The sequence below is a fragment of the Ranitomeya variabilis genome, chromosome 4 (assembly GCF_051348905.1).
Source record: "Ranitomeya variabilis isolate aRanVar5 chromosome 4, aRanVar5.hap1, whole genome shotgun sequence".
In the NCBI taxonomy this organism is placed as follows: Eukaryota; Metazoa; Chordata; class Amphibia; order Anura; family Dendrobatidae; genus Ranitomeya; species Ranitomeya variabilis.
Genome location: NC_135235.1, coordinates 209,427,206 through 209,454,394, shown reverse-complemented (window position 1 = coordinate 209,454,394; position 27,189 = coordinate 209,427,206). Strand labels below are relative to the sequence as shown.

General features: G+C 45.0%; 1 protein-coding gene across 1 annotated transcript in view; it reads right to left on the bottom strand.

Annotated features, from left to right (window-relative positions):
* The window catches only part of SHANK1 (SH3 and multiple ankyrin repeat domains 1), a 537,634-nt gene that overhangs the window by 4,761 nt on the left and 505,684 nt on the right, over positions 1–27,189 (bottom strand). The window contains exons 19-23 of the mRNA XM_077259811.1: positions 20,535–20,558; positions 9,334–9,390; positions 7,614–7,738; positions 5,615–5,723; positions 2,874–5,454 (exon numbers count right to left, since the gene is read on the bottom strand). Of these exons, the coding sequence (XP_077115926.1) occupies positions 2,874–5,454; positions 5,615–5,723; positions 7,614–7,738; positions 9,334–9,390; positions 20,535–20,558 (2,896 nt within the window). The remainder of the gene's footprint in view (positions 1–2,873; positions 5,455–5,614; positions 5,724–7,613; positions 7,739–9,333; positions 9,391–20,534; positions 20,559–27,189) is intronic.

The window sequence follows — 27,189 nt, the reverse complement described above, 5'->3', positions numbered from 1 at the left end:
TAGCACCCCATCTCTCTCCTTCTTGGTCTAATAGCCCTTACCCAGCCTGGAGGTGTGTTTGGGGTCATTGTGATGTTGAAAAATAAACGATGGTCCAACTGAACGCAAACCGGATGGAATAGCATGCCGCTGCAAGATGCTGTGGTATCCATGCTGGTTAAGTATGCCTTCAATTTTGAATAAATCCCCAACAGTGTCACCAGCAAAGCACCCCCACACCATCACACCTCCTCCTCAATGATTCACGGTGGGAACCAGGCATGTAGAGTCCGTCCGTTCACCTTTTCTGCGTCGCACAAAGACACGGTGGTTGGAACCAAAGATCTCAAATTCGGACTCATCAGACCAAAGCACAGATTTCCACTGGTCTAATGTCCATTCCTTATGTTCTTTAGCCCAAACAAGTCTCTTCTGCTTGTTGCCTGTCCTTAGCAGTGGTTTCCTAGCAGCTATTTTACCATGAAGACCTGCTGCACAAAGTCGCCTCTTAACAGTTGTTGCGGAGATGTGTCTGCTGCTAGAACTCTGTGTGGCATTGACCTGGTCTCTAATCTGAGCTGCTGTTAGCCTGCAATTTCTAAGGCTCGTGACTTGGATAAACTTATCCTCAGAAGCAGAGGTGACTCTTGGTCTTCCTTTCCTGGGACGGTCCTCATGTGAGCCAGTTTCTTTGAAGCGCTTGATGGTTTTTGCCACTGCACTTGGGGACACTTTGAAAGTTTTCCCAATTTTTAGGACTGACTGACCTTCATTTCTTAAAGTAATGATGGCCACTTGTTTTTCTTTACTTAGCTGCCATTTTCTTGCCATAATGCAAATTTTAAGTCTATTCAGTAGGACTATCAGCTGTGTATCCACCAGACTTCTGCACAACACAACTGATGGTCTTGACATCATTTATAATGCAAGAAATCCCACTTATTAAACCCGACAGGGCACACCTGTGAAGTGAAAACCATTCCCGGTGACTACCTCTTGAAGCTCATCAAGAGAATGCCAAAAGTGTGCAAAGCAGTCATCAAAGCAAAAGGTGGCTACTTTGAAGAACCTAGAATATAAGACATAATTTCAGTTGTTTCACACTTTTTTGTTAAGTATATAATTCCATGTATGTTAATTCATAGTTTTGATGCCTTCAGTGTGAATGTACAATTTTCATAGTCATGAAAATACAGAAAAATCTTTAAATGAGAAGGTGTGTCCAAACTTTTGGTCTGTACTGTATATATATATATATATTTATTGTGTAATGTATATATATATATATATATACATATATATATACACTCACCGGCCACTTTATTAGGTACACCATGCTAGTAACGGGTTGGACCCCCTTTTGCCTTCAGAACTGCCTCGATTCTTCGTGGCATAGATTCAACAAGGTGCTGGAAGCATTCCTCAGAGATTTTGGTCCATATTGACATGATGGCATCACACAGTTGCCGCAGATTTGTCGGCTGCACATCCCAAAGATGCTCCATACAAGGCAGGATGGATCCATGCTTTCATGTTGTTTACGCCAAATTCTGACCCTACCATCCGAATGTCGCAGCAGAAATCGAGACTCATCAGACCAAGCAACGTTTTTCCAATCTTCTACTGTCCAATTTCGATGAGCTTGTACAAATTGTAGCCTCAGTTTCCTGTTCTTAGCTGAAAGGAGTGGTACCCGGTGTGGTCTTCTGCTGCTGTAGCCCATCTGCCTCAAAGTTCGACGCACTGTGCGTTCAGAGATGCTCTTAGGCCTACCTTGGTTGTAACGGGTGGCGATTTGAGTCACTGTTGCCTTTCTATCAGCTCGAACCAGTCTGCCCATTCTCCTCTGACCTCTGGCATCAACAAGGCATTTCCGCCCACAGAACTGCCGCTCACTGGATTTTTTTTCTTTTTCGGACCATTCTCTGTAAACCCTAGAGATGGTTGTGCGTGAAAATCCCAGTAGATCAGCAGTTTCTGAAATACTCAGACCAGCCCTTCTGGCACCAACAACCATGCCACGTTCAAAGGCACTCAAATCACCTTTCTTCCCCATACTGATGCTCGGTTTGAACTGCAGGAGATTGTCTTGACCATGTCTACATGCCTAAATGCACTGAGTTGCCGCCATGTGATTGGCTGATTAGAAATTAAGTGTTAACAAGAAGTTGGACAGGTGTACCTAATAAAGTGGCCAGTGAGTGTATATATATATATATATATATATATACAGTATATATATACATTTGTCTATAGCACTGTTCACATGTCAGTCTTTTTTGCGGACTGGTTGTCCCCAAAAAAGAAGAAACAGGAAAATGACAATTTTTTAATCAATTTACAAGTCGAACTCACCCATTTAAGTGAAAGGTCCATGAAAAAAATTGGATGCCACCCAAGCGCTCTCCTTTTTTTACTGTTTAATGGGCAGGAGGTTTAATTTGTATTTTTATTTTTTTGCATGAGAGAAAACACTGATGCATAAGAGAAACTGATGTAAGAAATGGAAAAATATCCCAAAAATGAATGAAAATGGGGTCCAGCACAATTTTTAAATAAAACGTTGAAAATGATTGCACAAAAATAGGCTGAAACTCATGGAGACCTAATCAAAACTGAAAAATACACATGTGAGTCAAGGGCAAATTTTTTGTATATGGAAGTGTCAACACACACCTTTATGCATTTACTATGCAAAATTTTAGTAGAAAATCTGTAAAAATCTAGATGTTGCTTATTCCGAAGTTGCATATACTTCTACAAATAGATCTTTGTCCAAATCTGTTACATAAATTGGCACGCTGCAGATGCTACTGTACTTTATTGCGAAAATCGCCAACATTTCTGATACGTGCAAACCTTACATTTTTCCCCAAACAACCCACCATACCTACCTGTGTCTCTGTAGTGAAGTTGGCCTTTCAGGTGTAAATGATACTGCAGATTCTGGTGGTCTGGACCATGAAACTCCACTCATATGCTGAAGCTTTGAACTTAACTCTGACATCATATTTGACTTAACTGTAGATCCTGGAGAGATTTTTTCCTGGGAGTAGTCCTCCCATGGAAGTGTGGGAGATTTTCTCTGAGAATCCTTGGCTGGCTCGGAAAGAGCACAGAGTGAGGGTCCTTTAGATGGTGTCAGTGTGAAGACATTATCTGAGCAGGGTGAAACAGAAATGGCGGTACTGGTGGCAGTAATGGGATCTCTAAGCAGTCCAGGCGTTCTACTTGGGAATGTCCTTGACCGAATCTTGTTTTGAACCACAGGTTTATCCACACTAAATGCTTGGCCATCTAGATAAGTTATATAAGTATCCAAAAGTTCTGTTCCTTCTGTTGAAAGTCCAGACATGCTTGATAATGTTGAAACACTACTAATAGTCTCTAGATGGTGATCACTGCTGCTTCGACTGTCAATCTCTTCAATGCCAGAATCAGTCACAGTCTCTATAGTGTCTGATGCTGGTATCTGAATTGATGACACAACAGATGAAAAATTGACATGAGGTTCTTTAAGTTCTGATGTCCCCTGGGTTAAGTTGGCTACTTCACTGTCATAAGAAGTGAGACTAGAGGTTGTCGAGTCTATAGCAGGAGTGCTACCAGAGTCGGGAGGTGGTGGGGGTACAGGAGGTGGAAGGGTAGAACATCCAGCTGATGCCCCCGGAGGCGAATCAGGTTTATCAAAACTGTTTGAAAATTCTAAAGGTGGAGGGAGGGGTTCTGTAAATAAAAAATCATCATCAACATCAATTGAAGGTGCTGGGGGAGGCAAGACTAGTAATGGGAGTCCATTCTCTTTGGAATTAGAGTCATGTGTTTCTGAATTTGTGCTAGGTAATGGGGTGTGGTTCACGGTTGGATTGCCCATTGGTCGTTCATTCCTTATTTCCTTACAGTAAGAAATCTTACAATGATCTTCTTCATCTTTGTGGGTGGAGTTTTCCATGAAGCGGACATGCAGCTCTATTTTTTCTTGACCTTCTGCCCTCTTCTCCCAGGATTTACCTTGTTCTACTCCTTGAAGCAACAAAAGGGCAGGAGACCGGTGACCAGAGCTCTGATCTGATTTTCTATCACCGGTTGGGGATACCATACATGGCTTGAAATCTATCTCTTTTCTCTTTGTGGGTCCTGAATCCCAAAGTCGATGCGGAGAGCTGCTTCGGGATTCTATTGGGGACTTTTGATCTGCAAAACGTGGAGATGGTGGACGCGACTTCCTTTCTTCAATTTCATTCCTGCTATGCTGCTGTGACTCTTTTAAAGCTCTTTCTCTTGCTGCTAAAGCAAGTCCTAAAGGAGAACTAGGGTCTAGAATTTTCCCAGTCAAGGGATGTATAAGTGGACTACCTCCTCCAACTGGATTAACGTTGGACATTGTCATTGGACCGGAGCATGATTGGAGCTGGGGTAAAAAAGTGGAACACACAGTACTAAAAGCACTAGTGGTGCTAGGACCATAACTCTTCCCAGTTTTTGACTGGTAGGAGTACCCACTAGTAACGTCTCTATTTACAGGTGCCCCAAAATTGGTGGGAACATTCAAATGCATGTACGGTTCACTAGAAAACATACCCTCATCAATAGACTTGGAATGCTTCAATCGCGGAGCGGGTGTGGGCTCTGTGTCTTCATCCGTAGAAAGGAAAAGAGAAGATTTTCGGCGGGCTTCATTAAACCACTCACGGTCCCGCCGTGCTGCACCGACAATGGCTGCTCCGAACTGGCTCGTAAAATCAATATTATCCCGCAATTGCAGAGATGGAATTGGGTCAGGCTGAGTTTCAGCCTCCATGCTACTACCTTGGCTGCTTCTTCCACTACTACTGGTTGATGGGGCTTTAATAATGATTGTAGGTATAGGGATGGAACTTTTTTCATGTGACTTGGTAGCCTGTTGTTGCTGGTGATGAGACTGATATTGCTGCTGCTGCTGCTGTTGTTGTTGCTGTTGCTGCAAGTGCTGCTGCTGTTCATTTTCCACCTTCACTTGTTTCACTAGCTGGCCTTTTCGACGCATGGCTTTTGCTGGAACATACATCGCAGTACTGGCTGCTCTTGCAGGTAGATTAAAGTAACGCATCTCCTGTGTCTGGGACCTCCAGCTTCTCATATTTGCTTGTGAAGCCATACCTATTCGAATCTGTTCATCGGCCATTTGCTCAGAGTCTTGGTGGTAGAGCTGCTGTAATTTCTCCCGTCTCTGAGAAGCATCCATCATTTTCTGCTCAAAAAGACCCGATTCTTGACGCATTGTAGGGGAGAACAATTTTGAATCTCCACTTTGATTAAAGTTACCCCTTAAAACTGGGCTAACCCTAGCTGCAGAAGAAGGCGCAGTGTTATATGGAGGATCAGGAGGAGAAGTTGTCGGAGGGGGAGGTATGTCTTCTGAAGAAGGGACAGATAGACTACGGTTAAATTTCATTGGGGGAGCAGACAAAAATGGCTTTTCTTCATCCCCAGCACCTATAAAAAAATAAATACATTATAAATTTATTAAAATATGTTTTAAAACAACATTTGTATTAGAAGGCATACTGGGATGCTTATTTCATGAGCCTGCCTATCAGCATGTGTCATCTATAGCTTTCAACAGGACTACAGATAGATCTATGACCCTACTTACCAATAGACTTCTGCCGCAACATCATGGCCTGGCCAGGTGAAGAGGACAAGTAGGGAGGACCTTCATACACAGACTGGGCACTCGAAACTCTATGCTGTCCAAAATTTGGCTGCACATACAAAAGAATATATTTTAAGAAGACCATATTTTAAAGAATCCGTTAGAACATTTTCTTCACAGGTTGAGTGTATAGTGCAGGCTCAGGATCTGAGACTGCTCTATGCGGGGCAGATGCTGGCAGTTTTCACAGCCGGTATCGGCCTCTGACCTCCATGAATGTAGCAAGCTCTGATTGCTGATTTTTAAATTTCACTTCCAATGAAATTTAAAAGGTCTGCTTGACCATGTGCTCACGTACTATCATTGGTGCTCCCGCAACTTGCTTGTAGGAAGCCAATCAACGTTACCATCTTAGTACTTTAGTGAAGCGCAGCTTTAGGCTGGGCTTCGTAGGAGAACATTAGCATCACCTGAGGTTCCCCAACCTTTCTGACCTTGAGAGCCACATTCAGCTCTGAGAGAGGGTCGCTAGCCACATTCAGCTCCTGCCCCACTCACTGTAGTGACAACCAGAACCCCCTTTTACCGGTATAATGACAGCCAAAGCTTTTCCACTGAAATCATACCAAGGCAGTATACCAAGCTCCAGGGTTTCCTATCTTACCCCATTCAGATCTGCTCTTTTGTGCTGGGCTTCACACAAATGTCACCATCTAGAGATCTGCTCTTAATAGCTGTTTTCTACACCTAGTTCTACTGCAAGCTGGCAAATAGAAGCGAGCCAAACATCACAGGCCCGCTAGACACACGTAGTTCTCGAGCTATAGGTTGTGGACTCCTAAGTTACACTATATACTGCAATATAATAATGCTAGAGATAAAAACATAAAATTAAACTAAAGAAAAATAATACAATATAATTGATTAATTTGTTCCCCTTTACCAGTTCAGAAATTAAGAAAGTAAGAAATATAGAACAAATAATGTTTTAAATGGTTGGGTCCATAAAATGGTCCATAAAAGTTTGAAATACGTTAAGTGCCAAAAGTAGAAAATAAATAAAAATGCCAGAATTGCCATTTTTCACCACATTTCCCAAAAATACAATAAAAAGTGATTAAAACATTGCATGCATTCCAAAATTGTATAAAAAAAAAACCTCACAGCTCCACACAAAAGAAACAATCCCTTACATAGGTCCATCAAAGGAGACACTTTTTTTCCAGAACTTTTTTTTAACTGCTAATATATGTATAAAAAATCCCTTAGACATTTGCTCTAACCCTAGGAGTAATGACCTGGAAAATCATGTTGCCAAGTCATTTTTTATAGCAAAATGAACTACGTGAAAAACCAAACCCTAAAAAAACAATTACGGAATTGAGTTTTTTCCAACTTTTTAGCCTATTTGGAATTTTTTTCCTTGTTTGGCTTTGTCGATAGAAAAATTTAAAAAAAAGTTATGGCTCCTGGAAAAACAAGAGGACAAAAAGAAGGGGTGCAAAAATGAAAAATCACCAGGTCTTGAAAGGGTTAAAACATAATTTCTAGGCATAAAAGAGAAAGAGGAGTTTTACGAAGAAACCAGATTGATGGTCCCGTGTTCTCTGCTCGATGGTTTTTGCTGCGATGAGTGCGAAGCTCGTCTACAAATTTAGTGGCAGCATGCATATGAATGAAGGAAACACAACCTATCTGTAGGGTAGACCATAGTAGTGATAACCGATTGACCTAGTAGTGATAACCGATCATTAGGATGAATGTTATAACTAGTGATGAGCGAACGTGCACGGATAAGGTGCTATCCGAGCATACTCGTGTGCTAATCCGTGATGCTGGAAGGGCAATAGAGCTGGAGTGACAGAGACTACCATAGCTATTTGCATATAAATTCATATGCTGATTTCTCAGTAACGGAGAAACGGATGATCCCTTTAATATCCTTTATTTAGGATTAAAAGTGTAACAGCAGATGCCATAAGTATAGTTGTATTTCTACCTCTGACGAAAAAAAGCTCTTTGAGGCAGACCGTGATGTTCCCAGAGATGCCAGTGGGCCGGGGCTGGAGCTTTCGTTCACACTTATGGTTTGCTGGGCTGCTGCAAGAATCTCATCCAGTTTATCTGTAGGAAGAAAAAAGAAGCAAAATTGCAATTATGAGATAGCGAACAAGTCGTGTTTATTGGCCTTGTGTGTCTAGAGCATTTTAATCTATGGGATACACAGTGGTACTTTTATCTGTGGGATATGCCTAATATTTCAGCTCATCCCGGTGAAGAATATCCTTTTTTCTTATGTAGACAAGCCCCTTTTAGATTTGATTTGCCATCCCAGGAGCAGTTTACTCAGGGGAGGGGTTTTAGTTAACCAACCAATACCAAGAGAGTCCATGTACAGCTCTAGCTGAAGCTGTTAAATCACATAAAGCAAACCTGTCAGCAGGATTGTGCTCAGTAAACTACAGACAGTGTCAGGTCGGCGCCGTTATACTGATTAAAATGACATCTTGGTTGATGAAATCCATCTTGTGGTTGCTGTTTAATCTGCTTTTGCAGTTTTCAGATAATCAGATTCTCGTGCTCCAATGTGGCCTGTGGGCGGGACTGTGGGTGGGGCTCTGGGCGGGGCTTTATGTGGGTCTCTGCTTACATATTCATCCTTTATGGGCTTATGACAGGTTACTGATCTTTCAATGACCCACCCTCCTATTTTACATACTGCATATCATATTGTTTGGTTCCCAAAACACAATTAACATTAATCAAAAAGGCGCCGGCAGCAACGCCTGCGCTGTAGCATGATGCAATGCCTAATATGCATACAGTATATGCATTTGTTTTAGTTCTATACTATTGTGGGGGAAAAAAATCTTCATTAAAATGGCGCTGGCGGCGCAGTAGCATATATAGTGTTCCTATAGATCTGATGGCGCTGGCGCCATTTTGATGGCAAAATGGCACTGGTGGTGGTGCCTGCGCAGTAGCATCTATCTTCTTCTGATAGATGCTACTCACAGGCCATTTTGGTGGATCCAAATTTTTTTCCTCCAGCAAAATGCCGTCGGCTGCAGCGCTTGCGCAGTAGCATCTATCGGAACAAGATAGATGCTGCTGCATAGTCACCCACGCCGGCGCTGTTTTGATGATTTTTTTTCCCCACAATAGTATAGGACTAAAATTCAAATGCATATATACATTTTAGCCATTGCATCATGCTACAGCTCAGGTGCCGCCACGGTGCCATTTTCATGAATGTTCTTCTATTTTTTTTTGCAACCACACAATAGCATATGCAGTCTCTAAAATGGAGGGGAAGGTCACTGAGGGATCAGTGACCTGTCATAAGCCCATACAGATGCATATGTACGCAGAGCACCACATAACACCCCCCTCAGGCCCGCCAACAGCCCCGCCCACAGGCCGCAACAGAGCACGAGAATCTCATTCTCTCATTTTTCACTACAATATATGATTAAATGAATGGTATCAATCAAAACTACAACTTCCTCCGACCCCCCCCAAAAAAGTCCTTACATAGCTTTGGTGACGAAAAAATAAAAAAGTTATGACTCTTGGAAGAGTGGAGGAAAAACTATCTTTCAAAAAAGAAAAATGTCTGCATAAGGGTTAATGACTAAAATATGACAATACTGAGTTTTATCGGAGGTTTAGAAGCATTTTGTAACCTCAGAACCAATTTTAGTGAAGTCAGATCTTACTCAGCGCCATTTGATATACGGTCCTTTTCTTTTCTGTGTTCTGAGATGGCTCATAGTCTAAAAGGAAGAACAGTCAAATTATTGGCTGAGCTATTCAACATGACACATAAAAAAAGTAGCCAAAGTAGCATTTATAGACTAGGGCTCAGTATTTGGTCAGTATTTCACATCAGAATTTGTAAGCCAGGAGAGGGACAGTCAGAAGAAAAGTATGATAGAAAGATGTCACCACTTCTGTATTTTTCACCCATTCCTGGAGGAAAAGTATGATAGAAACACGTCACCACTTCTGTATTTTTCACCCATTCCTGGAGGAAAAGTATGATAGAAAAATGTCACCACTTCTGTATTTTTCACCCATTCCTGGTTTTGGCTTACAAATACTGATGTAAAATACTGACCAAATACTCAATGTGTGAACATGGCCTAACTTTGAGTATACTACTGAAGCAGAAAGAACCTGAGAAGGAGGGAGAAACCAAAGAATTTAATCTTTTGAGATGTAAATTTTGAGAAACTTTCTAGTAGGTAAAATTCTACATAGAATTTTGTATCTGTCTTTCCACATATCACTACATATCGGTTTATAGTAAAACCTTACAGGTTGTGAAAAGTGTCCAGTTTTTGTTTTATGTTATTGGCTCTGCTGTTCTGAGTAGGTAGGTTTTTGTTTTTCTTAAATCTGGCGTATGGTTCCACAGATATACACTTTTTCTGTGTTAATAAAGGAGGCGTGGCTCAGAGGATCCTCTGGGGTGTGTCTTTTGGCTGCTCTGCATGATTTTCTTGTGACCACACCCTCAAGGTAAAGATCAAAAAGTTTAGCACTGAATAAAGAAGTCCATATCTCTAGTACAGTATGGTTTATTTTAGAAATTCAAAAAACTGATTACTCAGGTGAGCAGTGAGAATAAAATAAGAGGCAAAAAATGGTCACATCCACCTTAAGTTTATAGACCCAAATTATACTATTTTGCAATCAAACACTAGAAACAAATTGGAGTTGTAGCTTTTGTAGACTAGCTAAAAAGAATTACTCGGAAACAATAAGAAATGTGGAGTATGAGGGTGATGACTAAGACAGGTCTATAAGACAACAAGTATACATGAGACTGCTGTCAGATAAATGCAAATAATCCAATTTTTACATCAAAGCAGAATATCAATATTAGCAAAAAAAACATAAAAGTGGATACATTCCAGAACCGTGGGTGTAAAAACTGGCAAAGTTCAATTCGTGACACAGATTTTCTGGGATGTATAAATGATACAGGAGCTTTACCAAGAGATTAATACATGACACATTCTTTGTGTCTGTCATAATGGTGCTTTGCATATAGGCAGCTCTTTTTTATCTATATTTCTATAGATCAGAGGTGGGCTAAGATTTCTGCAGCCCGTGGGCAATAAATAACATGGGTCCAAAAAGAGGTGCTAGAGAAATTCATCTTTGTGTTCCCCATAAACAGATACAGTTCCAGGTACCTAAGTAGTACCTGATTGCCAATAAGTAAAAATTCCCCTGAAGTAAACCAAGTGTTAATCTACACAATTTATTCCAGTTCATAGGTGACTGGTTGCTTACACAGCAGTGAATTAAAGATAAATTGAATTTCTTTGAAATTGAATGAAAAATTAAAATTTGCCAAAGCCCATCTTTTTTTGTGTGATTCGATTAGCTACTGGTTGCCCCTTTTGATGTTTTTTTTTAAGACTAGGAAAAGGGGTTAAAATTAAAAAGAAAACATTATAGTCACCCTGCCCCTCTCCGGTCCTTACGCCACCACTCCCCGTTTAGTCCTCCGCTGGCTCACTTCCACCACCTGGCTCAAGTCTTGTCTTCGTCTCTTTAGACTTCAGTATTGGGTGTCTTTGGCACCAAGTAGGGGTCAAGTGATGACATAATGTAGAGGGGCAATGCATCTCATGCTTCCCTGTGACCTTGATTTAGCATTAGAGGTGCCAAAGAGTGAAGAGGACTGAAGACAAAGAAGATGACTGGAGCCAGAGGATGAAAGCAAGAGAGTAAAGGATCAGGTGAGGAGCTGTAAAGTCAGGATAATTGAGGGGCAAGGTAAGCATAAACTTAATTTTTGTCACGTTCACGCCCTGACTGGTGGGCGTGAGCTCGGGGGGTTTGTGGCCCCACTGTGCCACAAACCAGACTACCCTGGAAGGGGCTTGACTATGACAGCTGCCTGGGTTTTCACTGGAGCCTCTGATGGTGAGGTCAGGCTTGTGCAGCAGGCAGCTGCCAGGTGCTACTCCAGGGTGATGTCTGGCTGTGGCTGCTGATCCCACTCGGGAGACAGGAACACCAGGATTGGTGCGGGCATCAGGCAGGACTGGCAGAAGAGCACGGCTGAAACTCAGACGAATAGGCTGGCACGGCTGAGACACAGGACTGGCAGAGACACGGCAGAGAACACAGGGCTGGCAGAGATACGGCAGAGAACACAGGGCTTGCAAAGACACGGCAGAGAACACAGGGTTGGCAGGAACACAGGACTGGCAGGGACGGCAGGAAACACAGGACTGGCTAGGATGGCAGGAAACACAGGACTGGAAGGCGCAGCAGGAACGGCAGGAACACTGGATTGGAAGGCACGGCAGAGAACACGGGACTGGTTGATGTGGTTTATGAAGGAACAGGTAGGGACCTGTTCACACAAGAGGTGCAGGAAAGGAAACAAGCAGAAAGGAAAGAGGTATGAAGGAACAGGTTGGAGCCTGTTCACACAGGAGATGTAGGTACGGAAACAAGCCAGAAGGAAAGGAGAATGAAGGAACAGGTTGGGACCTGTTCACACAGGAAGAGAACCGCAAGGCTGCAAATAGGAATGGTAGAGCAGATCCAGTTTAAATTACTAACACTGACCTACAAAGCCATCCATAATCTTTCTCCTCCGTATATTTCCACACTAATCTCTCAATATCTTCCCTCACGTAATCTCCGGTCCTCCCAAGACCTCCTCCTCTCCTCCACGCTTATTCGCTCCTCACCCAATCGCATCCAAGACTTCTCCCGAATATCACCCATCCTCTGGAATTCAGTGCCCCAACACATCCGGTTATCCACTACTTTTGGATCCTTCAAAAGAAACCTGAAAACCCATCTCTTCAAAGAAGCTTACAGCCTATAAAGACTACACGGCCACCTCAACACCAATGGAGCTACTGCAACCCTCGACCTACTGTCTCCTTCCCCATAATCCTGTAGATTGTAAGCCCGCAAGGGCAGGGTCCTCTTCCCGCTGTACCAGTCAGTCATTGTTAGTTTTGTTTACTGTAAGTGATATTTGTATTTTGATGTAACCCCTTCTCATGTACAGCACCATGGAATTAATGGTGCTATATAAATAAACAATAATAATAATAATAGAGCAGCAAGAGATAGTGTAGCAACAAAAGCTAAGCAGAGCAGAACCACAAGGAATACGGAGAGGAGCTGCAGCGAGAGGATACTGCAGCAAAGCAGAGCGGAGCCACAAGGAATGTGGAGAGGAGCTGCAGCAAGGGATAACTGAAGCAGCAGAAGATAAGCAGAGTAGAAAGGAGCAGAACCGCAGGAGTGAGGAGCAGAGGTAAAGCCACAAGGGTACAGAGCAGACAGAGCCGCAAGAGTGCAGAGTATAAGCAGACTGAGAACACGAGGAAAGACACAGCAGGGAAGGAAGCCACAGACAAGGAGACCGAGATAAGACTAAGTTCAGGCAAGGAAATGGAACAAGACAAAAAACAAGGACAAAGACACAGGATATTCTGCCTCCTGGAGGGCGGACAACAAGATCAAGGCAATAGCACAGAGAAAAGCCTCCAGAGAGGGAGTAACACAGAGCAAGGCCTGGCAAACTCAGAAGCTAAACACAAACTGAGCTAACACATTGCACAGGCCCAGACCACTGGGTGGAGCTGCACTATATACTGGAGGCCTCTTGGTAATTGGTCAGGAACAGATTAGACAGATGCACCTGATTCCTATAAGAACCAGGGAGTTCAGGCGCCGCCCCCTATACACACAGCCATGAAGCATGCAGAGAGCAGAGACACAGAACATGGAGCTGTGTTATGATCCTTAGTGGCTGAGGATCACAAAACTGACTAGCTAAGTTACTGAACATAGAACGAGCTCTAGGGAGGTGGTAACTGGACTGACCGCAATCCTGATCCTAAACGAGCACACTAAAGGTAGCCGGTGAACGTGCCTGAATTCCTAGACGTCTCGACGCAGCCTGAGAAACTAGCTACCCCTAGAGAGAAGAAAGTAAGACCTCACTTGCCTCAAAGAAACAACCCCAAAGATATAGAAAGCCCCCAACAATAATAACGGTGAGGTAAGGGGAAAATACAAACGTAGAAATGAAACAGATTCAGCAAATGAGGCCCGCTAATACTAGATAGCAGAAGACAGATAGGAAACTGTGCGGTCAGTAGAAAACCCTATACAAAATATCCACGCTGAGAATTCAAGAACCCACACACCAACTAACGGTGTGAGGGGAGAAACTCAGCCCCCTAGAGTTACCAGCAAGCGAGGAAATCACATATTAGCAAGCTGGACAAGGACTGATAATAAACCAAGAAACATATTGAACACTGATGATCAAAAAATGAACAAACAGAAACTTAGCTTCTCTTGGAGAGACTGATAACGAAGGTAGTCAGGAGAGATCAAAATAGCACTGAATACATTGACAGCAGGCAACAACTGAAAGTCCAGGAGAGCTAAATAGGAAACCAACCAGCAGATAACGAGACAGCTGATCCCAGCCACAGACCTGCAGAATGACAAAAAGAGCCACCAGAGGGAGCCCAAAGATAGCACTCACACAGTACCACTTGTGACCACAAGAGGGAGCCCAAAAACAGAGTTCACAACAGAGCTGGCATGAAACAGAAACCACATCATGACCTGGAGCAGTGGGTAAGATAGTGTGAGAGATGCGAGGCCATGCCGTGATGCCAACGGAGTTGTTACAGTACCCCCCCTTTACGGACCCTCTTCTTCAAGCCCGCCAGAATAACTTGTAGAAGAAGGATAGGAGCACACATAGTCAGAGCCATCACAACATTCCTCTGGTAGAAAGAGGTAGATGAGACATTAGAGATCTCAGGTTGCCCAGTCTCTTTGAGTCCAGTAAAATCAGCTTCCCGCACAGAAGACACAAGGGACAGGACTTCTTTCACCTGGTTAAGTGAAAGCAGGAACTTGGAAGCTTGCGATTTGACCACAACATAATCTGATTCTTTGGAAACTGAAGACACGTTCACCGAATCCAACTTAAGCCCATCATCACAAGAAAATTGAACCTCCTTTAGACTGGTGGAAAGCAGAGATGAGAACACTTCTGTCTTGGAATCTTCACCCAATAGCCAGATGGAAGCTGGAGGCATACATACAGGAAACATTTTCAGCCTGGAACCCTGAAAAAACTGGACCTCCTCTTCTGGATTAGAGGATGAGTAAGTCTCTGTCTTAATATCAAGTAGCCACTTGGAAGCAGAAGGCATACATTCAGGAAGCCCCATCAGGCTGTTACTCTGACAAAACTGGACCATCTCTTCCTCTGGATTGGTGAAGAACAGAGATACAAGAGCTTCTGCTTCAACTTCTTCATCCACCTGCCACATGGAGTCTGAAGGCATTTTTACAGGTAGCATCTTCTGTCCATAGTTCAGAGAAACACTTTTAAGTGACAGGGATATTCCTGGGAACTGGTCACTGGTATTGACACTGGAGGTGTGCGGAGAGGACGTCAATGCTTCCTTTACTTCAGTGAGGTCAGCACACCGTGACTCAATAGCCAGCAAATCAGATGGAGAGGATGTTAACACTGTAGACTGACCTTGCATTATAGGAACTAGAGACCTCTGGAGACTAGGTAGTTCAAAATGCAGCACCATGCTGGGTCTTCGGACCGGACTGGACAGTAGTGTACCCGGCTCAGAACGGCCGATGGGCAGACTGGTCAGCAAGTGAAAGTCAAATTTCTTTACATATAATGCTCCGATTTGGAGCTGTAGTTGTCTCTTCGACACTGGACCACCAAACACCTTCACAGGATTCTGGAGCAGTGGAACAGGAACCACACTTAGACTCCGTCTGGTTGGCAGCTTGAACACATCTGCAGGACAGAAGCTCCCACAAGGCACCGGAACAGACACAGACTTTAGCGGAAGAGAGTTATTCTCACCAAGGGCAGTCTCTCCTACTGGCCAGAGGTTTTGGAGCTTTAGATCCCCTGGACAGAGGCTATCCAGGTGTTCCTCACAACAGCAGCAACATAGTAAGCCCTTCTTACGACTGGTCTTAGACTGGTGCTTTGCCAGTCCACTCTTGACAGTCTTTTTGGGTTCTATTTGAGTAGCTGCTTTAATGGGTAGAGGAACTGGAGGGACACAGACGGTCATGGCTTGACGTGGAGGTTTCTTCACGGGTTTCGCCCATCTGGAGCGCCTCTCGGATCTAGATGGTGAAGTCTTCACAGGAGCAGCAGGACGAGGCTTGTCAAAGACTTTACGGAAGGCCAACAGGAAGGCCCCAAGACTCATGACGATAGGATCCCCTGCTTCCTAGAGGGTACAAATCCATAATAAAGCATCTCCTGCTAGGTAGGACATGATGTAGCCCACCTTAATCCGGTCAGAGGGAAAAAAAAATGCATTCTGCAGGATGTAGTGCAAGCACTGTTCCAGGAAGCTTTGGCATTCTTCTGGAATCCCATAGAACCTAGGCGGGTCTGCTGGGTTGTGCTTTTCCTCATAGGCCAGAAGTTGCTTGAAGAGAGCATTTGAGACTATGATTGGCTCAGAAGTCTCCTCAATCTGAACCACCCTTGGTGGAACGAATTTTTCAGGTTGCTCATACGGGCAGCAAAAAAGTTCATCATGCTCTGCGAGCGGTAGGACATGGGATACAGCGGAGGCCATGGCCTGTGCAAACTGTCACGCTCACGCCCTGACTGGTGGGCGTGAGCTCGGGGGGTTTGTGGCCCCACTGCGCCACAAACCAGACTACCCTGAAAGTGGTGTGACTATGACAGCTGCCTGGGTTTTCACTGGAGCCTCTGATGGTGAGGTCAGGCTTGTGCAGCAGGCAGCTGCCAGGTGCTACTCCAGGGTGATGTCTGGCTGTGGCTGCTGATCCCACTCGGGAGACAGGAACACCAGGATTGGTGCGGGCATCAGGCAGGACTGGCAGAAGAGCACGGCTGAAACTCAGACGAGTAGGCTGGCACGGCTGAGACACAGGGCTGGCAGAGACACAGCAGAGAACACAGGGCTAGCAGAGACATGGCAGAGAACACAGGGCTGGCAGGAACACAGGACTGGCAGGGACAGCAGGAAACACAGGACTGGCTAGGACGGCAGGAAACACAGGACTGGAAGGCACAGCAGGAACAGCAGGAACACTGGATTGGAACGCACGGCAGAGAACACGGGACTGGTTGATGTGGTTTATGAAGGAACAGGTAGGGACCTGTTCACACAAGAGGTGCAGGAAAGGAAACAAGCAAAAAGGAAAGAGGTATGAAGGAACAGGTTGGGGCCTGTTCACACAGGAGATGTAGGTACGGAAACAAGCCAGAAGGAAAGGAGAATGAAGGAACAGGTTGGGACCTGTTCACACAGGAAGAGAACCGCAAAGCTGCAAATAGGAATGGTAGAGCAGCAAGAGATAGTGTAGCAACAAAAGCTAAGCAGAGCAGAACCGCAAGGAATACAGAGAGGTGCTTCAGCGAGGGGTTACTGCAGCAAAAAAGCAGAGCGGAGCCACAAGGAATGTGGAGAGGAGCTGCAGCAAGGGATAACTGCAGCAGCAGAAGATAAGCAGAGTAGAAAGGAGCAGAACTGCAGGAGTGTGGAGCAGAGGTAAAGCCACAAGGTTACAGAGCGGGCAGAGCCGCAAGAGTGCGGAGTGTAAGCAGACTGAGAACATGAGGAAAGACACAGCAGGGAAGGAAGCCACAGACAAGGAGACCGAGATAAGACTAAGTTCAGACAAGGAAATGGAACAAGACAAAAAACAAGGACAAAGACACAGGATATTCTGCCTCCTGGAGGGCGGACAACAAGATCAAGGCAATAGCACAGAGAAAAGCCTCCAGAGAGGGAGTAACACAGAGCAAGGCCTGGCAAACTCAGAAGCTAAACACAAACTGAGCTAACACATTGCACAGGCCCAGACCACTGGGTGGAGCTGCACTATATACTGGAGGCCTCTTGGTAATTGGTCAGGAACAGATTAGACAGATGCACCTGATTCCTATAAGAACCAGGGAGTTCAGGCGCTGCCCCCCTATACACACAGCAATGAAGCATGCAGAGAGCAGAAACACAGAACATGGAGCTGGCATGAAACAGAAACCACATCATGACCTGGAGCAGTGGGTAAGATAGTGTGAGAGATGCGAGGCCATGCCGTGATGCCAGCGGAGTTGTTACAATTTTTTTTATTTTAAAGGTAAGGGGATGGGTCTAAGACAAGTTAATATAATCTTCTATTATTTGATAACGCCTTCCTTCCCCACAATTTATTATGTTCTGGAGTCTGAAGACACCTCAAAGTTTAGTATACTGTTTTTAGCAGCAATTTAATTAGTTACAAATAATTGTACTCAAAATCAAATATGCAGACCAATAGGATCAAATTTGGTAAATCAAATTTTGGCAGATTCGCTCATCTCTGTTGCTAGGTAGAGGGATTATTTACTTTCCTATAGGTAATAATTGGGCTGGGGTTCAATGGTCTAATAAACACCATAATGCTGAATTTGTCTTACTGTACTGATTGGGTGTTAAGCCTGACACATAGGCCGCTGCTACCCAGGAAGCGGCATACCTAACCTAAGCAGCTACCTTGGTGTTCACTGGAGCCTCTAGTGGTGAGGTCAGACTTGTGCAGCTGCTAGCCACCAGGTACAACTCCCAGGCAGAGCCAAGTACTGCAGCTGCTGACCCCAGGTGTCAGGTACGCTGACACTGATAAGGGCTAGGTCTCCATTCAGACTAGTAATTTCTGGCACCTCTACAGAGGGGTTAATGACATGAATCCGGGCTAGGTTCAGACACGCTGGTCTAGGATACTGGATCAGGGTTGGCCATACATGGACCACGGCACAATGTTCATACACTGGCCACTCTGGAATCAGGGGACAAGATTTAGGCACTGGCCACTCCGAGACCAGGGGACGAGGATCAGGCTTGGTTGATCTGGGACCAGGGGACAAGGGATGAGGTTCAGGCACTGGCTGCTCCAGGACCAGGGGACGAGGTTCAGGAGCTGGGTGCTCCAGAACCAGAGGATGAGGTTCAGGCACTGGGGCTCTGGGACCATGGGACGAGGTTCAGGCACTGGCCGATCTGAGACCAGGGGACAAGGGATGAGGTTCAGGCACTGGCCGATCTGAGACCAGGGGACAAGGTTCAGGCTCTGTCCACTCCAGGTCCAAGGGATGAGGTTCAGGAGCTGGGCGCTCTGGGATGAGAGGATGAGGTTCAGGCACTGGAGTTCCAGACCAGGGGACGAAATTCAGGCACTGGCAGCTCTGGGACCAGCGGACCTCACAACTCACTAGTAGTCACTTTACTAACCAATGACTCTAGCAACTTTCTGGGGGAAAGGGAGTCTTTTATACAAGATGCCTCCCAGCAATTGGATGGGATCTATTTTGCAGGTGCAAGAACAGGGGAGAGCGCACGCACATACTAGGTGCGCCACCGGGAACTGTGGCACGCACACCAGGAAGCAGGAGGGACATGATGGGAGACCACGCTGTGTGGCTGGGGAGGTGAGAATGGAGGAGGAGGGGACACCGAGCAGGGGCACTGGCAGTAGCACCACATTGGGAAGCTTCCTAGGGGGGCAGCACAACATCCTGAGTATGCAGGGCTACGTACAGTCTTGCTAAAGATTTGCTCTCTTATCGGATCACTGTGGGAGCCGAAATCAGGGTCTGTTGTAAATGATAAATTTATAATATGCTGAAAACTTTTTTATTATATCAATATGTATTAAAAGAAGAACGGCATTGGATGAAGAAATTAAAACCCGCAAGATTATTTTTGTGTACTTAAGGTGAAGCTCCCTCCAGTTATTCTTAAAGGGAATCTGTCACTCGGTTCATGCTGCCCAAACCACGGGACTGCATGAATCAGTGTATGGATGCGCAATTACAGTCAGGTATATCTTCTCTGAAATGCTCAAGAGTTTCCGAGAACATATGGTTTCAAGAGCCAGCTGGAAACTATAGTGAGAGATGAGACTAATCCTATGCAAGCCCTGGCCATCTTCTCCCTGCACCACTCTAGATGATTGGCAGGTCTTTCCCTTGGTACACACACTGTAAAGACCTGTCAATCGCCTGGAGAGGCTCTGAGTAAAGCTGATTGGGGGTGGTTCAGGACTAATCTTGTCTGTGCCTATAATCCTTGGCTGGATCTTCAAAGAATCTTTTTCTGAAACTCGTATTTCAGAGAAAAATATTTAAAGCTGCAATTGTGAATTCATACTGCTAGGCTCTGACTTGTGCTGCCTGTGGTTTGTGCAGCATGAATCAGCTTTCAGGTTCACTTTAATTAATAAGCTGCTAGGGTCATAATACTCTGCTCTCCCAAATGCAAGTTTCCATGACTCTCTATACATTACGGTGCTTAAGGTCCAAAACAAACGTAAAAATGCTGAATGTTACTGGGATGTACAGAAGTTTCAATGCAATAACAAAAAGTTCTATGACATCACTTCCTGCTCTGTAGGTATTAGCTGAAGTGAAGTTGCTCCTCACAAACTTCCTACTGTGCCCCGGGTTTGCATCTGCACATAACTTTGGTAATACTAAGAGTTTTGTGGCTTCCTTCTTGAATTTACTTACTGATTCTAGATATTCATCCTACTCTCTGATCCAAATGCATAAGGAAGCATATAAAAAGAAGCAGTGGGCTCCCCGCAGAGTGAAGGTAGAGAGTTAGTGTGGTTGAGAACAGGAAGTGATATCAGAAAGTAAGGCATTATTTTGGAAACAAAATTGTACAGAGTACCCTTAAAACTAGCATTGGGGAGCTAGGATGAAATAAATACCATGTCTAGTAAAAAAAACCCTTAACTATGTTTTATTAACCATGAAATTGGCCCTTTAATTACATTCATGAATATTTATTCTTAAGGGTAAAGAAGTCAATAAAACAGAATTCAACTTACTCACCATTTTTCTTTTTCCAAGGAGACACTAGAAAAAACATCAGATAAATAGTAAGTGCATACTTACTGAATTAATAAAAATTCCCCAAAATGTGAAAAAAATGTATTCCCTACCATGTATTAAGAAAATTAATTACATCCATATCTAAGTTATGAAAATGCACTAAGTTGGACGGAGTTTTTTTTTTTATACTGAGACTTAGCTGGAAACTTTTCCATACAAGCATTAGATGTTCTAACTTCAAGTCTGGGTGGAATATCACTCATCAGGAAAAAGCTAATGAACCTCCAAACTCGTTCTGAGAGTTGTACTGTTGGTCTAAGTTATAGTAGCATACTCCAATACTCAGGCTTTCCCACCGTGTCCAGTAGTATAAGCAGAATTGGCATGACTTACACACATTCAGTTGAAGGTCTTCCAGCTGCTTCCACTGGATCCTTGCAGCTAATCATCAAAACTATCTTACCAGAAAACATGAGGTGAAAGTGTCTGGTGATGATTTGTGAGAATTAGCAATGTATGACTGCTCGAATCACCTACTCTCAAAAACCGAAGACTGATGGATACAATTTTCTGGCAAACGCGAAATATTGGTACAACGTAAAGCCTTAAATCTTGTAGGACCTACTCAGAACTATCACATAAATTATATTCTTAGATATATGACATTAACGGTGTGACATTTCTCTAGTGGTGAGTACAGAAATATACCATGCTGTCTTCATTTTCAAAGTCCCTTCTTATCAGGTTTAATAAAATGACCATGACTAGATATTCCTCATGACGTACCCTTGACCTATGGAGAAGTCTTTGGCTCATAAGTCAACCATACACAATAGACTTATATCAGTGGCTTCCAATAGATAAATGAATGGATCTATGGATGGATCATGCTTCTCAAACTGTGAGATTGGCTTCAATAGTGATGTCCCCCAGGTGGTGATCTGGTACAACCGAAGAGGCAGTTTTGACCATAAATTACACAGGTTTTTCTGTTTTTAATTTATTTTACTTTATTTATCAAGATTCATCTTTGACCGCTGCCAGCGTATGTTGTCACTGTCATGCATTGGACCGCAACCGGGTAAGGAGAAAGCTTTTTATTTTTACTGAAAGCAGTATACCACAATATCAGATGAGGCAGCATCATGGGACATGTGGGGAGGGATCATGGGACACATGGGACATGATCATGCGGCAGGATGGAGACAGATGGGGCAGGATCATGGGACACATGGGGCAGGATGGGGCAACCGCAGCATCATAGGACACATGGAGCAAGATGGAGACAAATGGGGCAAGATCATGGGGTACATTGGGCAGGATGGAGACAAATGAGACAGGATCATGGAACACATGGAGCAGGATCATGAGACACATGGGGCAGGATCATGAGACACATGGGGCAGGAGCATGAAACACATGGGGTAGGATCATGAGACACATGGGGCAGGATCATGGAACACATGGGGCAGGATGGAAACAGATGAGGCAGGATCATGGGGCACGATCATGAGACACATGAGGCAAGATGGAGACAGATGAGGCAGTATCATGTGACAGCTGTGTCAGGATCATGGGACACATGGGGCAGGATCAAGGGACACATGGGACAGGATCATGGGACAGATGGGGCAGGATCATGGGACACATGGAGCAGGATGGGGCAGCCGCTGCATCATGGGACACATGGGGCAGGATGGAGACAGATGGGGCAGGATCATGGGTTACATGGGGCAGCCGCAGCATCATGGGGCACATGGGGCAAGATGGAGACAAATGGGGCAAGATCATGGTGTACATTGGGCAGGATGGAGACAGATGAGACAGGATCATGGAACACATGGAGCAGGATCATGAGACACATGGTGAAGGATCATGAGACATGTGGCAGGATCATGAAATACATGGGGTAGGATCATGAGACACATGGGGCAGGATCATGGGACACATGGGGCAGGATGGAAACAGATGAGGCAGGATCATGGGGCACGATCATGGGACACATGAGGCAAAAAGGAGACAGATGAGGCAGTATCATGTGACAGATGGGGCAGGATCATGGGACACGGGACAGGATCATGGGACAGATGGGGCAGGATCATGGGACACATGGGGCAGGATGGAGACAGATGAAGCAGGATCATGAGTCAGGATCATGAGACAGATGGGGCAGGTTAATGGGACACACTGGACAAGATCATGGGACACATGGGGCAGGATGGAGACAGATGATGCAGGATCGTGGGGCATGATCATGGGACAGATGAGGCAGGATGGAGACAGATGAGGCCGGATCATGGGGCAAGATGGAGAAAGATGAGGCAGGACCATGGGACACATGGATCAGGATCATGGAGCAGGATCATGGGACAGATGGGGCAGGATCATGGGACACATGGGGCAAGATGGAAACAAATGGGGCAAGATCATGGGACACATGGGGCAGGATCATGGGGCACTTTGGGCAGGATGGAAACAGATGAGACAGGATCATGGGACACATGGGGCAGGATGGGGCAGCCACAGCTGTTGTGAATTCCGTTCTGGAGCTCCCTCCTGTGGTTGCTAATGGTATTTTTGTGAGTTCTGCCCTTGGGCTCCCTCTGGTGGTTTCGAGTGGAACTGCTGCTCCTTTAGGTAGCTGTAGCAGCTGACTTCACTGATCGCCTTGCCTGGGTTTGTTATTTAAACCTGCTCTGGGCTTTAGTTCATGCCAGCTGTCAATGTTCTTGGTTGGATTTGGTTCTCTCCTTGGATTTCTCACATGGCCTGTCCTTGTCAGCAAAAGATAAGTTTTTGCTAGTTCTTGTTTGTCCATTTGTTTTGGACTCTATTGCTCTGCAAATATGTCTCTTTTTGTCCAGCTTGTCACTATGTCATATTCAGGCTAGCTGGAAGCTCTGGGGTTGCAGATTTGCCCCTCCACACCGTGAGTCAGTGTGGAGTTCATTTTTGTAAACTCTGCGTGGATTTTGTAGTTTTTTATACTGACCGCACAGTATCCTTTTCTCTCTGTCTATCAAGTTTAGTATTGGCCTCCTTTGCTGAAATCTGATTTCATTTCTGTGTACGTAATTTCCCTCTCCACTCACAGTCAATATTTGTGGGGGGCTGTCTTTCCTTTTGGGGTTTTCTCTGAGGCAAGATAGCTTTCTATTTCCTACTTTAGGGGTAGTTAGTTCTTAGGCTGTGAAGAGGTGTCTAGGGAGAGTCAGGAACATCCCACGGCTATTACTAGTGTTGTTGTTAGGATTAGGGACTGCGGTCAGTAGAGATACCACCTCCTCAGAGCTCGTCCCATGTTGTGTTTTAGCCACCAGGTCATATCAGTGTGGCCTCTTAACCACCAGGTCATAACACACAGCATCATGGGACACATGGGGCAGGATCATGGGACACATTGGGCAGGATGGAAACAGATGAGACAGGATCATGGAACACATGGAGCAGGATCATGGGACACATGGGGAGGGATCATGAGACACATGGAGAGGGATCATGAGACACATGGGGCAGGATCATGAGACACATGGGGTAGGATAATGAGACACATGGGGCAGGATCATGGGACACATGGGGCAGGATGGAAACAGATGAGGCAGGATCATTGTGCAGGATCATGGGACACATGGGGCAGGATAAAAACAGGCAAGGCAGGATCATGGGACACGATCATGGGACACATGGTGCAGGATCATGGGACACAGGAGGCAAGATGGAGACAGATGAAGCAGGATCATATGACAGCTGGGGCAGGATCATGGACACATGGGGCAGGATCAAGGGACACATGGGACAGGATCATGGGACAGATGGGGCAGGATGGAGACAGATGAAGCAGGATCATAAGACAGATGGAACAGGATTATGGGACACACAGGACAGGAGCATGGGACACATGGGGCAGGATGGAGACCGATGATGCAGGATCGTGGGGTATGATCATGGGACAGATGAGGCAGGATGGGGACAGATGAGGCAGGATCATGGGGCAGGATGGAGAAAGATGAGACAGGACCATGGGACACATGGAGCAGGATCATGGGACGCATGGGGCAGGATCATGGGACAGATGGGGCAGGATGGAGACAGATGAGGCAGGATAATGGGCCAGGATGGATTATGAGGAGTCAGGCTCTTAGGACCGATGGGGCATGATCATGGGACACATGGGGAATGATCATAGGACACATGGGGAAGGATCATGGGACATGGGGCAGAATCATGGGGCAGGTGGGGTAGGATGGAGGCAGATGAGGCAGGATCATGGGACACATGAGGCAGGATCATGGGACACATGAGGCAGGCTCATGGGACACATGGGGCAGGATCATGGGACACATGGGGCAGGATCATGGGACACAATGGGCAGGATCATGGGATACATGTGGCAGGATCATGGGATACATGTGGCAGGATCATGGGACACATGAAGCAGGATCATGGGATGCATGGAGCGGGATCATGTGACACATGGGGCAGAATCATGGGGCAGGTGGGGTAGGATGGAGGCAGGGTCATGGAACACATGGGGCAGGATCATGGGACACATGGGGCAGGATCATGGGGAAGATCATGGGACACAATGGGCAGGATCATGGGATACATGGGGCAGGATCATGGCACAGATGTGAAAGGATGGAGACATATGAGGCAGCATCATGGGACTCTTAGGGCAGGATTATGGGACAAAATCATGGGACACATGGGGAAAGATCATAGGACACATGGGACAGGATCATGGGATGCATGGGGCAGGACGGAGAAAGATGGGGCAGGATCATGGGACAGATAGAGCAGGATCATGGGACACATGGGGCAGGATCATGGGACACATTTAACAGAATCATGGGACATATGGGGCAGGATGGAGATTGATGAGGCAGGATCATGGGCCAGGATGGAGAAAGATGAGGCAGAATCATGGGACACATGGGGCAGGATCATGGGACACATGAGGCAGGATCATGGGACACATCGGGCAGGATGAAGATGTCAGATGGGGCAGGCTGGAGACATCAGATGGGGCAGAATGGAAACTTCAGATGAGAGCAGAATGGGGCCATATGGGAGCAGGATGGTAGAACATATGGCTGGAAACAGGAATGAGACACAAGGGGGGCAGAATGGGGATATTATTACTGTAGGGCTAATTAATGGATATTATTACTGCAGTGATGTATTTCATTTTGGAGGATATTGTTTTCAATAGGGGGTCCTGTTACTGTGCAGGGTGGCACTATGTCACCTTTTTCTTCATCTGATGTAGTGTAGAAGTTTGGAAAACATTAAGGAATATGCTCTGCAAGCGGTGCTCTAGATAACTGTGTTTATTTTTGCAGAGACAAGTCTGGGTTGGAAGAAGTAATGGCGGTCTGTGCTGGATGAAGAAGAAAACAAAGATGAAGGGCTTCAACTAGAGACGTCACTGGTGAGTCAATGTGTTCCCTATACACTATATAGTATATACAGAGCTCCTGTGTATAATGTCACTGGTGATTACTATATTACCTGTACACTATACACTAAATACAGAGTTCCTGTGTATAATGTCACTGGTAATCACTGTACTACCTGTACACTGACACTATATAGAGAGCTTCTGTGTATAATGTCACCATGATCACTGTATTTCCTATACACTGATACTATATACAGAGATCCTGTGTATAATGTCACCGTGATCACTGTATTACCCGTACACTTACACTATTCATGTATACTATGTACAGAGTTACTGTGTATATTGGCACTTATGATAATATTAGTATTGTGGCTTTTTATTAATGATCGGTATTGTAGTATTCAGTCACTATGTGGTGGTTGTTGTGAATTTGGATTCTGGGCTCCCCCGGTGGCTACTGGTGGAATTGAACTGGTGTTTTCATCTTCTCTGTTCACCTGTTCCCATCAAGATGTGGGAGTCGCTATATAACCTTGCTGCTCTGTTAGTTGCTTGCCGGTCAACAATGTTATCAGAAGCCTCTCTGTGCTTGTTCCTGCTCCTAGACAACTACTAGATAAGTTGGACTCTTGTCCATGTTTGTTTTTGCATTTTTGTTCCAGTTCACAGCTGTAGTTTCGTTACTGTGTCTGGAAAGCTCTTGTGAACAGGAATTGCCACTCTGGTGTTATGAGTTAATGCCAGAGTTTTAAAGTAATTTCTGGATGGTGTTTTGATAGGGTTTTCAGCTGACCATGAAAGTGTCCTTTCTGTCTTCTGCTATGTAGTAAGTGGACCTCAAATTTGCTAAACCTATTTTCATACTACGTTTGTTATTTCATCTTAACTCACCGCCAATACATGTGGGGGGCCTCTGTCTCCTTTCGGGGTATTTCTCTAGAGGTGAGCTAGGACTGATATTTTCCTCTGCTAGCATTATTTAGTCCTCCGGCTGGTGCTGGGCATCTAGAATCAACGTAGGCATGCTACCCGGCCACTGCTAGTTGTGCGTTAGGTTTAGTTCATGGTCAGCTCAGTTCCCATCTTCCGAGAGCTAGTTCCTATATATGCTTATGCTATGTTCTCTTGCCATTGAGATCATGACAGTTTGACCGGCCCACTAAAGGGTTAAAATCCTTGGCTGAGAAAGGAGAGAAATAAGTAGTCTGCTGAAATTTTTTTTTTTTTTTTTTTTTCTTTCTCTCCTTCTAA